This window comes from Geotrypetes seraphini, chromosome 4, assembly GCF_902459505.1.
Source record: "Geotrypetes seraphini chromosome 4, aGeoSer1.1, whole genome shotgun sequence".
Taxonomy (NCBI): domain Eukaryota; kingdom Metazoa; phylum Chordata; class Amphibia; order Gymnophiona; family Dermophiidae; genus Geotrypetes; species Geotrypetes seraphini.
Genome location: NC_047087.1, coordinates 170,984,365 through 170,997,861, shown reverse-complemented (window position 1 = coordinate 170,997,861; position 13,497 = coordinate 170,984,365). Strand labels below are relative to the sequence as shown.

The following is a 13,497-nucleotide window of genomic DNA, read 5'->3' as shown; positions in this document are numbered from 1 at the left end:
GGTCCGCTCCCGCGACGGCCCATCAGGCCTAGTGCCTGAACAGTGGTCCCTGATTAATTTTGTAACTTACCTCTAATCCCATCCCTATAATCTACCTTTACTCTTATCTGTACCCCTAAATCCCTTTGTCTTCCAAATAACTATCCAAAGCTTCTTTGAACCCCTGTAGCGTGCTCCTGTTTATCACATCCTCTGGTAGCGCGTTCCATGTATCCACCACCCTCTGTGTGAAAAAGAACTTCCTGGCGTTTGTTCTAAACCTCTCCCCTTTCAATTTCTCTGAGTGCCCCCTTGTATTTATTGATCCCCTTAATTTGAAAAATCTGTCCCTGTCTATTTTTTCTATGCCCTTCATGATCTTGAAGGTTTCTATCATGTCTCCTCTAAGTCTCCGCTTTTCCAGGAAGAAAAGCCCTAGCTTTTTCAGTCTGTCAGTATATGAGAGGTCCTCCATGCCCTTTATTAGCTTAGTTGCTCTTCTCTGGACCCTCTCAAGTATCTCCATGTCCTTCTTGAGGTACGGCGACTAGAACTGAACACAGTACTCCAGGTGCAGGCGCACCATAGCACGATACAGTGGCAGGATGACTTCCTTTGTCCTGGTCGTGATACCCTTCTTAATGATACCCAACATTCTGTTTGCTTTCCTTGAGGCCGTGGCACACTACGCCGACGCCTTCAATGTCGTGTCTACCATCACTCCCAGATCTCTTTCAAGGTCGCTCACCCCTAGCGCTGATCCCCCCATTTTGTAAGTGAACATCGGGTTTTTTTTCCCTATATGCATGACCTTGCATTTCCCTATGTTGAAACTCATTTGCCACTTTTTGGCCCATTTTTCCAGTGTTGTCAGATCTTTTTGGAGATCTTCGCAGTCCTCCATGTTATTGACCTTGACAATATAGTTTGGTGTCATCCGCAAATTTAATAACCTCACATTTTGTTCCTGCTTCCAGGTCGTTAATGAATATATTGAATAGGAGCGGTCCCAGCACCGACCCCTGTGGAACTCCGCTCGTGACCCATTGCCAGTCTGAGTAATGTCCCTTTACTCCAACCCTCTGTTTCCTGTCCGCCAGCCAGTTTTTGATCCATCGGTGGACCTCCCCTTGCACCCCATGGTTCCATAGCTTCCTTAGTAGTCTTTCGTGTGGCACCTTGTCGAAGGCTTTTTGGAAGTCAAGGTAAATGATATCTATGGATTCCCCTTTATCCACCTGGCTGGTTACCCCCTCAAAGAAGTATAATAAGTTCGTGAGGCATGACCTGCCCTTGCAGAAGCCATGCTGGCTCGACTTTAGCTGCCCATAGTTGTCGATGTGTTCCCAGATGCTGTCTTTAATCAGTGCTTCCATCATCTTTCCCGGGACCGAGGTCAAGCTCACCGGCCTGTAGTTTCCTGGGTCTCCCCTTGAGCCTTTCTTGAAGATGGGCGTGACATTTGCTATTTTCCAGTCCTTTGGAATCTCTCCAGTTTTTAGGGATAGGTTGCATATTTGTCGAAGTGGCTCAGCTATTTCGTTCCTTAGTTCCTTGAGTACCCTTGGGTGAATGCCATCCGGATCTGGCGATTTGTCGCTCTTTAGCCTGTCTATCTGCCTGAGGACATCCACCTTGCTCACCTCTAGCTGGACCAGATTTTCATCCTGCTCTCCTCTTACGATCTCCTCGGGCTCCGGAATGTTGGTTGTGTCCTCCCTCGTGAAAACTGACGTGAAGAACTTATTTAGCCTGTCAGCTATCTCCTTTTCCTCTTTTACCACTCCCTTTCTGTCCCCATCATCCAAGGGTCCCACTTCCTCCCTTGCTGGTTGCTTCCCCTTAACGTACCTGAAGAATGATTTGAAGTTTGTTGCTTCCCCTGCCAGTCTCTCTTCATATTCTTTTTTTGCTTTCCTAACCACTCGATGACACTCCTTTTGGTGTTTTTTGTGTTCCTTTTGGTTCTCCTCTGTTTTGTCCTTTTTCCATTTTTTGAATGATGCTTTCTTGTCACTTATCGCCTTTTTCACTGCATTTGTTATCCACACTGGGTTTTTTGTTCTATTTTTTTTGCACCCTTTCCTGTACTTGGGGATGCACAGGTTCTGTGCTTCGTGCACTGTGCCCTTGAGTATGGTCCAGGCATTTTCTACGGACTCCATCTTCCTTGCGCTGTCGTTGAGTTTCTTTTCCACCATTTTCCTCATGGCATCATAATTCCCTTTTTTGAAGTTAAGTGCAGTCGTTGTAGTTCTTTTCACCTTTGATGATCCAATTTCTAGCCTGTACTGGATCGTGTTGTGATCGCTGTTTCCTAGTGGGGCTAGTACCGCCACCTCCTTAGCGGGTCCCCCTAGTCCGTTGAGGATTAGGTCAAGAGTGGCATCACCCCGTGTTGGTTCCGTGACCAGCTGTTCCATGAAACAATCCCTCATGACCTCCAGGAATTTGGTCTCCCTCATGCAGTTTGAGTGCCCAATACTCCAGTTTATTCCCGGGTAGTTGAAGTCTCCCATCACCACCACATTTCCGCTTTTGCATACCTGCCTCAGCTCAGCCTCCAGATCCTGGTCGATTTCTTCCGTTTGTCCAGGTGGGCGATAGTACAGACCCAATTTTATGTCTGCTCCTGCTCCTCCTGGTAGCTTAACCCATAGTGATTCCAAGTCATCCGCCCTTACTGTTGTTTCCATTCTGGTTGAAGGTATGGAATCTTTTATATATAGCGCTATTCCTCCACCCTTTTTGTGTGACCTATCTCTCCTGTAGAGTTTGAATCCTGGTAAAGCCACATCCCATTCATTGTCATCAGTCCACCACGTTTCTGTGACTCCAATTATGTCTAGGCCCTTTTTGCTGGCTAGGATTTCCAGCTCTCCCATTTTAGCCCTTAGGCTCCTAGCATTAGTGTATAGGCAAAGTAAGTTTATGATTTGTATCATTGCTGATTATTAAGTGATGTATTTATTGTTAATTTGTTTGAACATTTGTCACACTTATTCTAAGTTTGAAAATGAATAAAGAATTAAAAAAAAAAAAAAAAATTATTAATATTTAGTGTTGCTGATTGTTGCTGGGGATGGCTGGGTAGGTAGATATGGGAGAATGGGGAGTGTAGTTGTGATCATAGAGAAACATAGAAACAGAGTATGATGGCAGAAGAGGGCCGGCTGCCCAACAAGTCTGCCCACTCAAGAACCCTCCCTCCCACAAGTCTGCCTACTCAAGAACCCTCCTCCCTGGATTATCCATTTTTTAAGCATAACTCTGTAGCACCCCCACCTGTTTGTCCCATCGACTCTTGAAGTCGAGCACGCTACTGGCCTCGACCACCTGGTGTGGAAGGTTATTCCATCGATCAATCACCCGTTCGGTGAAGAAGTATTTCCTGGTGTCACCATGGAATCTTCCCCCCTTAAGTTTTAGCGGATGCCCTCTTGTCGCCGTGGGACCCTTTAGAAAAAAGATTTCTTCCTCCACTTCAATGCGACCTGTGATGTATTTGAATGTTTCTATCATGTCCCCCTTTCTCTGCGCTACTCAAGAGAATATAAGCGCAGTCTGGTCAGATGTTCTTCATATGGGATGTCTTTCAGTCCTGAGACCATCCTAGTGGCCTTTCTCTGGATCAACTCCATTCTCTTCACATCCTTTTGATAATGTGGCCTCCAAAACTGGACACAGTACTCCAGGTGAGGTCTCACCATGAATCTGTATTAAGGTAGTATGACTTCAGACTTTCGGCTGATAAAGCTCCTTCTGATGCAATCCAGCATTTGTCTAGCCTTTGCTGAAGCTTTCTCCACCTGATTGGCAGCTTTCATATCTTCCCGGATGAGTACTCCCAAGTCCCTTTCTGCAGTAGTTCTTGTTAAGTTTTCACCATTCAAGGTATATGGTCTGTATGGATTTCCGCTCCCAAGGTGCATTACTTTACATTTTTTGGCATTAAAGTTTAGTTGCCAAGTACTGGACCATTGTTCCAATAAAAGCAGGTCCTGCTCCATAGTGCTTGGACTGGTTGCGCTGTCAGGTTCTGTTGCCCTGCCCACAATGTTGCATAGTTTAGCGTCATCGGCAAATAATGTAATTTTGCCTCGAAGTCCCTGAGTTAGATCCCTTACAAAGATATTAAATAGAATCGGGCCCGAGCCCTGTGGTACTCCACTGGTCACTTTCGACGTTTTTGAGGGAATACCGTTTACCATTACTCTTTGAAGTCTGCCACTAAGCCAGTTTTGTACCCATGCTGTTCAGTGTTTCTCCGAGTCCTAACGAGTTCATCTTGTTCAATAACCTACGGTGTGGAACATTATCAAAAGCCTTGCTAAAGTCCAAATATACAATGTCCAGGGACGCACCCCCATCCATTTTTTTTGTTACCCAGTCAAAGAAGCTGATCGGGAGTGGTTGTGTTTTCTTTTGATTAATTGGGTGGGGGGAGGTGTCAAGTATAAGGATCCCCACTTCCCTTGTTGATTGTATTCTAATTTTAGCTGCAAATACCGCTCTCGAGAAGGGTTTATTATACTTAAAAATAAAATCTTTATGTATTAATTGTTCCACCTGGTAGAATGTTTATAATGTTACAGATGTACAAACTTGATGGAACATGTTTCATACTGGCTTTTAATGTCAATAAAAATTATATATACATTAAAAACAGAAAAAGCTGTCAAGTATCAATCATCTTAGTTTGCTACTAGAATGTAGTAATTTTAAGATGAAACACTGTTTGCTACTTGTGACCATAGATCTCAATAAATCCTCCTCCTCTCTCACCTGTTGGGATGCCCGTCTCTTGCTCTAATTTTTGATAAAGTTTGTTCGAATAGTCAGCCATCTTGGTTTCTATGGAGATATGCTTGACAGTGCTGAGGATGCCTGCACAGAAACGCGTGGAGCCAGCTGCCAGCCTACACAGGACAGAAAAGCCATAAACTGAATATCACTTCAGATGTTCCTTGATAACAAAATATCTAATACCAATTACAATTCTTGATTTTAAAGTAATATTTTTAAATTTTCCTCAGTAGAATCTTTATATTCTCTGCTACTGGAAGCAACCACAATGATTAACAAAGCCATAAATCAAATTACACATGTGATATAATATTTGTGTGTATAGCAAATGCACAGTGATATGGATCTGCAAAAGTTACAGGAATGGTCTAATGCCTGGCAACTAAAATTCAATGCAAAGAAATGCAGAGTAATGCATTTGGGGATTAATAATAGGAAGGAACCGTATATGCTGGGAGGTGAGAAGCTGATATGCACGGACAGGGCGAGGAACCTTGGGGTGACAGTGTCCAAAGATCTAAAGGCGAAAAAAGTGTGACAAGGCGGTGGCTGCTGCCAGAAGGATGCTGGGCTGTATAAAGAGAGGCGTAGCCAGTAGAAGGAAGGAGGTGTTGATGCCCCTGTACAGATCATTGGTGAGACCCCACTTAGAGTATTATGTTCGGTTTTGGAGACCGTATCTGGCAAAGGACACAAAAAGGCTTGAAGCGGTCCAGAGGAAGGCGACAAAAATGATAGGAGGCTTGCGCCAGGGAACGTATGAGGAGAGACTGGAAACCCTGAATATTTACCATTTTCCTTTCTCTGGAAAAGATTTTGTTCTATGTTAATACCCTTCAATATTTGAACGTCTGAATCATCTCTCCCCTGTCCCTCCTTTCCTCTAGGGTACTAGAGGAAAGGAGGGACAGGGGAGAGATGATTCAGACGTTCAAATACTTGAAGGGTATTAACATAGAACAAAATGGAACGTCTGAATCATCTCTCCCCTGTCCCTCCTTTCCTCTAGGGTACTAGAGGAAAGGAGGGACAGGGGAGAGATGATTCAGACGTTCAAATACTTGAAGGGTATTAACATAGAACAAAATCTTTTCCAGAGAAAGGAAAATGGTAAAACCAGAGGACATAATTTGAGGTTGAGGGGAGGTAGATTCAAGAGCAATGTTAAGAAATTCTACTTTACGGAGAGGGTGGTGAATGCCTGGAATGCGCTCCCAAGAGAGGTGGTGAAGAGGAAAACGGTGACTGAGTTCAAAGTGGGATGAACACAGAGGATCTAGAATCAGAAAATAATATTAAATATTGAACTAAGGCCAATACTGGGCAGACTTGCACGGTCTGTGTCTGTATATGGCCGTTTGGGGGAGGATGAGCTGAAGAGGGCTTCAATGGCTGGGAAGGTGTAGATGGGCTGGAGTAGGTTTTAACGGAGATTTCGGCAGTTGGAACCCAAGCACAGTACCGGGTAGAGCTTTGGATTCTTGCCCAGAAATAGCTAAGAAGAAAAAATTTAAATTGAATCAGGTTGGGCAGACTGGATGGACCATTCGGGTCTTTATCTGCTGTCATCTACTATGTTATTTGCATGTACAGCATACATACAATAAATATTCTATTCTATTGTGCTCTTATAATCTTCCCTTAATTCAAAGCTGCAAGGTGGATTACAACAAGAAAACCTCCTCATATTAAGAGATTTTACAATTTGTAGACTATTTTCAAGAAAATTAATAACGTTGATTTTAAAAAGCTCTCCTAAATTGAATATATGAAGGAATTTGACAAACATATGTAGGGATACTATTCCAAATTTTTGCACTTAAGAGCATAAGAATTGCCGCTGCTGGGTCAGACCAGTGGTCCATCGTGCCCAGCAGTCCGCTCACGCGGCAGCTCTTAGGTCAAAGGCCAGTACTCTAACTGAGACTAGCCTTACCTGCATACGTTCTGGTTCAGCAGGAACTTGTCTAACTTTGTCTTGAATCCCTGGAGGGTGTTTCCCCTATAACAGCCTCTGGAAGAGCGTTCCAGTTTTCTACCACTCTCTGGGTGAAGAAGAACTTCCTTATGTTTGTACGGAATCTATCCCCTTTTAACTTTAGAGTGCCCTCTCGTTCTCTCTACCTTTAAAGAGGGTGAACAACATATCTTTATCTACGAAGTCTATTCCCTTCATTATCTTGAATGTTTCGATCATGTCCCCTCTCAGTCTCCTCTTTTCAAGGGAGAAAAGGCCCAGTTTCTCTAATCTCTCACTGTATGGCAACTCCTCCAGGGACCCTTTCGAGTTGTCCTTCTTCATGAACGGTGACAAGTGCTGGACGCAGTATTCCAGATGAGGGCCCGGTAAGGAAGAGGCAGATCACAGCTGATATTGAAGTCTGCCGTCAAAATCACTGCCAGAGCAGGGACAGCCACAGGCCCAACGGACAGCAGGGCTGATTCGTCGGGATCTCTGGCTATGTGATGTCTCAAGGCCACACAGATATTCTAAGCCAGTTTCAGTAGTTTAAGATTGGGGAAACTTCACTAACCCCCCTCCCCCTTTTTACCAGCCATCATTTTAATTTCCATGGTCTAGTAGAAAAGTAGCTTTTTGTTTCTTTCACAGTTCATTGGTTTCTTTTACATGAAAACAATTGTTTGCTCTGTCTTGAGGATCAATATAAATATTTTGATGGCTTTATATTAGTGTTTTTTTAAATTGTAATATTATGTCTAAAGTTATAGCATCAAAGCAGACAATTTGCTTAAACACAGTCCCAATTATTTACTTCTTGTTTTAATGCATGGTATACAAATATTTATTAGCCTGAATGCTTGTTGAACTAACATTAATAGCATCACTCTTGTATTCCCCTTTCCTCTGATCACATTCTTTTACTTTGCAACAGATTTCATCAATTATAACAAATTGGCTAGTTTTAGTAGAGGAAATACAATCTAAATAAGGAAATAAGATTAAAAGATGGGATCTTATACTGTGCATTCTGAATTCTTACCTGCCCTGCTCTAACAGTACAACATCCTTCCATCCGAGTTTCGCCAGATGATATGCCACTGAGGTGCCCATGATTCCACCTCCACAGATTACTACCCGAACTTGTGACGGGAGACTCGTGGCATGGGGCTCTGGTGCTGTGGAGCTGCTGCGCTTACTGTTGGACATGCTCCGCCAACCTGGGCCTGCAGCCCACCAGCGAACATCTGGCAGTAGCCTAGGGAACATCTTTGCTGTGAGAACCCCCTTTCTGAAGTTGCCTCAGTTCACAGTCACTCCACACTGAAAGATAAATGCAGAATCAAAACAGAAAAAAAAAAAAAGACTGCTGATAAAATACAAATGTAATTATGGTCTTAACATCAGCACAAAAAACAATACTTTTCATGTGGTATGCTTATTAAAGTTTCTGAATTAGACACTGTTGTATCTAAAGATGTGCATTCTACCCAGTGGTGCACTTTATATCATTTATTAAAATTTTTATGCCACCTAGCTACAAATACAGCTTGTTTAACATAGAAAAGAATTCAATAAGTAATAGAAAAAACCTAAACCATTTACACTGCTTAACTAAAAGTTGCTAAAAAAAGTGTATCTTGCAGATATCATGTTTATTTTTCCTCTTCACAGGGTACATCAGGTAGACCAAATGCTTGAGTAACAAAGTTTACTTTTAACCTTTTTTAAAATTTTGTCAAGATTTCTACTACACAGATATCAGCAGGAAGCTGATTCCAAAGAGCTGGTGGCAACCAGAAAAATGTACTCTCTCTAGTAGATACTCAACGTGTTTGTGTATGTGTTGGGAAGTGTCCTTGTCGTGAAAGGGGGCAAATTGGTTCCTGAAATCAAAGTTATTAAATTCATCGTTCTTATAAAAGTTAGTTTGTTTTTTTATTTTTATTTTTTTTATTCATGTTACAACAAAATAATTATTGAACAAAAAACCCAAGAGTCTTATTACAATTAATTTGAAAGCAAATTAAATAATTCCAAGCATCTTCATAACAAGATATAATTATTAAGGGCTCCTTTTACAAAGCCGCGCTAGGGCCTTAACGCGCAGAATAGCGCGTGCTAAATTGCCCCACGCGCTACTGCATCCTTTTGAGCAGGTGGTAGATTTTTGGCTAGCGTGCGCTAATCCAGTGCGTGCGCTAAAACGTTTAGCGCACCTTCGTAAAAGGAGCCCTAAGACTCTTAAATAGTCCACATTTGGGAAAGGACAATTCACATATCAGAAGGAATGATATTTAGACAAAACTAAAAATAAAACAGGATTTATAGTAGTGGCTCACCCCCATTTATTCATATGGACCAGCTCACTGGGATTCACTTAACTTCCTGCGTTACAACCCCCTTTCCTTCAAGAAAAAATTGTAATTGGGAGGGTTCATAAAAAACAAGAATTTGGATCTAAATATATCATACATTTACAAGGGTACCAATAGTTGAAATTTTGCCCCCAATGCTTTCACGTTTTCTTTCATCTCCAAGAATCTTTTTCTCCTTGTTTGTGTGGATCTTGTAACATCCGGGAATATCGAAATTTTACTATTCAAAAGGGAGACTTTTTTAAGCCTAAAAAAAAGGTGAAGAAGTGTTTCCTTATCTTGTTGGAATACGAATGTTACAAGACGCGTTGAGCACATAACTTCCTCCTGAGAATTTTCCAATACATATTAGAAAGGTCCACTGGACTGTCTCAAAGATGCTGCCTAAGGCAGAACAACAGGATCAGAGGAGGAAGATTTTTTGAGTGAAACTGGCAAAAAATATATTTTATGCAGAGGAGGAAGCCCCTTTTCAGGGTACTTAAACACTTCTTTCAGGAATTTGTAGAATATTTCTTTAGGTGATATAGTCAGTGTTTGGGGAAAATTCAAGAGTCTTAAATTCAGTTGCTTTGTATAGTTCTCAACTTTTCTCAGCAAGATTAATTTATCCTGCACAATGGAATCACAGGTAGCTTGTATACCTTTTACCAACTGCTGATTTTTTCTCTTTGGGTCTTTAATTCCTCTTCAAATGTTTTTATTTTTAATGTTTGTGCCTGAACAAGAGGAAAGATTCCCAGACATACCTTGTATAGGGATTCTAGCGCAGCCCAAATTGAATCCAGGACAATCTCAGTTGGTCTAACAAGGAGCTGAATAGTTGGTGTTTCCCCTCTTTCCGCCGAGACTCCAATTACCGCCCTTGTTGCAGATCTTCTGGCTGCAGATTCTTGAGGAGCCAGCGAGTCCAATAGCTCAGAAGGCAGCGTTACATCCGCCGCCGCCGTAGCTGCTGACATTCCCCTCTGTCAGCTGCAAGGGAGACACTGGTCCCGCGAGGTTAAGCGAGATCTCACTTCCAAGTGCCGACGCTTCCTTCATGTCCGGCTCAGAAGTAGTGCCCCGAGGCAAGGATGAAATGAAGCCTTTTTGGCATGACGAATTAAAGCTCAAATGAGCAAAAAAGGTGATAGGTCAAAAGCGCGCAAGACAACAACATGCCGACAAAACCGCCAAGACAAATCAGCGCAAAGATAACAGTGCGCAAGGATAACTCAGTGCAAGACAATTGAGCGCAAGGATAACAGCGTGCTAAACAATTGAGCGCAAGGATAACTCAGCGCAAAGACAATTGAGCGCAGGGATAACTCAGCGCAAAGACAATTCAGCGCGCCACAAAATGGCACGTGGCGAAGGCCACGCGCACGTTCAGCACGTCAACACGTCATCACGTTATTAGTATGGTTCCCTTGCCTCTTTGTGCTTTGAATATAAGTCATGTGAATACATTTTCGTTAATATGGTTATGTTTCCTCTTTATATCATGTGCTCAGAACAGCCCGCCTTCCTTTCGCTGCCTGACTGTGTCCGTTATAGGTAAAGCTCTGGTTTTGCTAGAACTTGCTCTATAACAGATACTTGTCTTGTGCTCACTTGTCCGCGCGCTGTTGTCTTGCGTGCATTTGATTATGAACCGCAAAAAAGCAGGAAATATTCTCTCCGTCAGATGCGAAACTCACAGCGTCCTTCCACTACGATGCCATTTTGTCTTTCCTTATAAAAGTTTTAATCTTTGCTTATCTCATCAGTAAGAATTCCGAGACTGATGTGTTGCACACAGTTTTTCTGATATGTGGCAACATCAGAGGCAAAAATTCACACTAAACAACTGTCAACCTCAAGAATTTTGCACCTATTCTGGAGTCTATACAGAGCAGAACTAGGATGTTTCATTTTACATTTTGTCACAGAAAGCATAGTTGCATACTTATAATGGGTGTTCTTTTTGGAGAACAGAATCCTACAACCACACTAGTAGATGAGGTCATCAGGATGGAACCAAGTTGGAATCACTTCTTCCAAGCTCAGAAAACTTCTGGAAGTGAGGAAATGTCAGAACCCTGGTCTAACAGAGACTGAGAGCTTTGTGCAGACAGCTGATAAGCATTTTATCACTCTCAAAAATCACAAATCCATCACAACACAGCATAAAAAGCTTTAATATAACTTACTATAGCCTCAGATGTCAACCACAAGTGTAAAGCAACCAACCTAAAGGTGTTTGCTTTGGGGGGTAAACAGAACTGAGACAAATACAGTGATGAGAAAGACGATGCCAGGAGAAAGTAAAAGGAACACGCTGCATAGAAGAAGTATAGCAGCAAAAAAGCACTATAAGATATGATCACAGTTTTGAGAGCTGAAAGAGAGACCCACAACAAAAGGTGACCTGCTCGAGATAATGTATAATCTGTGGGACAATGTGGTAGATCTAAGGCAATAAGTGGAGGAGGTGGAAGGAAGAACTGAAAAGCAGGCAGAGGACTTACATGGTCTTAGTGGAGAGAATATTAAAAGAAGCGGAGGAAAAGATACTAAAGATGAAAGATAAATTAGAGAATGTAGACCTAGAGGACCAATTCACCATGCTAACAAAGACACAATAAACCTTATAAAAGAAGATTCTACAAAAAGAACTGGAGCAAAAGGTTGATGACTTGGGGAATTGTTCCAGGAGAAATAATCTGCAACTTGTGGGTTTTCCCAAATCGATCTTGGATAAATTAAAGATCTCATAGGATTCTTTGAATCATGGATCCCTACCACACTGGCTCTCACTGATAACCTTGCGAATTTCTGATTTGAAAAGGCTCACCATTTGGGGGTTCACCGGGAAAATTCAACCAGGTCTTGAGTGGTGATCTTTCAAATTCTTGACTTCAAGCACAAACAACGGATTTTGCAAACTACTTACTCAGGTCAGATCTTAACATATCAAATAAATCCATACTGTTTTCACTCACCTCAGTTATAACAACAATGAAAGTCCTTTGCATCTTTTTGTACCACACTATATAGAAAGCAGATCAGATTTGCTCTGATCTACCCAGCTAGACTTTGCGTCTCACATCAGGGCCCCATGCACTTTTTTGATCAGGTGAAGGACGCACAAACTTTTTATGATTTTTTATCAAAGGAGCCTTCGACCACTTGGTGCACTGCAGGTGAGAATGTTAACCTGAGCTGATTACTTATATGATTCGTTCGTTGAAGGTCACAGGGTACTGCGTGGTTGTAACTCTCACCAGATTCAGACCTATTCTGACAAAGAAAATTAATAAATGTTGAATTCCACCTGTATCATCTTTATTAGTCTGTTCTATGCATTGGATAGACGTGACTTCCAATTTCAGTTTTGGACAACTTGACTTATTGATTGGTTTATAGATCACTGTGTTTTTTATACTATGACATGGTTTTGCTTATAATGGATCAATGCTGCAGCATTGCTTAAACCAGTGTTTCTCAACTCGGTCCTGGAGTACCCCCCCTTGCCAGTCAAGTTTTCAGGATATCCACAATGAATATGCAGAAACTTGATTTGCATGCACTGCCTCCATGATATGGAAATTGCTTTAATGCATATTCATTGTGGATATCCTGAAAACCTGACTGGCAAGGGGGGGTACTCCAGGACCGAGTTGAGAAACACTGGCTTAAACTGTATCACATAGGAAAGGTGGGGGGCGATGCAAACGTGACTGGTCCCCTTACAGCAGTGGTCTCAAACACAAGGCCCGCCAGGTACTATTTTGAGGCCCTAGGTATGTTTATCATAATCACAAAAGTAAAATAAAACAGTTTCTTGATCATATGTCTCTTTAGCTATAAATTACAATATTATTAAGACTTAGCCAAAGGAAAGATTTATAAATTATAAAGAGTTTTACCTCATGCAAAACTGTCATTTCTTTAATAAGACATTAACTTTTTTTCTGAGGCCCTCCAAGTACTTACAAATCCAAAATGTGGCCCTGCAAAGGGTTTGCATTTGGGACCACTGCCTTATGAGAGTTAGGTTTGCTGGGTATATTGGAGATTAAGGGCATGGAATTGGGGATTAGGATAGTTTCTTTGTTTAGGGGTACAGATAGAGGTACACTTACTGACTTTTTTCACTTACAGTGGAGGTCTCCTATTTCATTTACCCTGTTTCCCCGATAAGGCAGGGCCATCAAATAAGACAGCCCCCCCTTTTTAGAAAAAAATGTAAAATAAGGCACCCCCCCCGCAAATAAGCCACCCACCGATACCTGCGCTTACCCGAATCGGGTGGTACGGTGGGTGACTCCGTGTGGTCCCTCCGTCTACCGTATTTGCCTCCATGGCTGCGTGCCGCGCCTCATCATGAAGTGAAGAGGAGGAAGTGAC

At 42.2% G+C, this 13,497-nt stretch overlaps 1 protein-coding gene across 1 annotated transcript in view; it reads right to left on the bottom strand.

Moving 5' to 3' along the window:
- The window catches only part of PDPR (pyruvate dehydrogenase phosphatase regulatory subunit), a 200,297-nt gene that overhangs the window by 151,335 nt on the left and 35,465 nt on the right, over positions 1 to 13,497 (bottom strand). The window contains exons 2-3 of the mRNA XM_033941677.1: positions 7,788 to 8,068; positions 4,765 to 4,898 (exon numbers count right to left, since the gene is read on the bottom strand). Of these exons, the coding sequence (XP_033797568.1) occupies positions 4,765 to 4,898; positions 7,788 to 8,014 (361 nt within the window). The 5' untranslated portion in view covers positions 8,015 to 8,068. The remainder of the gene's footprint in view (positions 1 to 4,764; positions 4,899 to 7,787; positions 8,069 to 13,497) is intronic.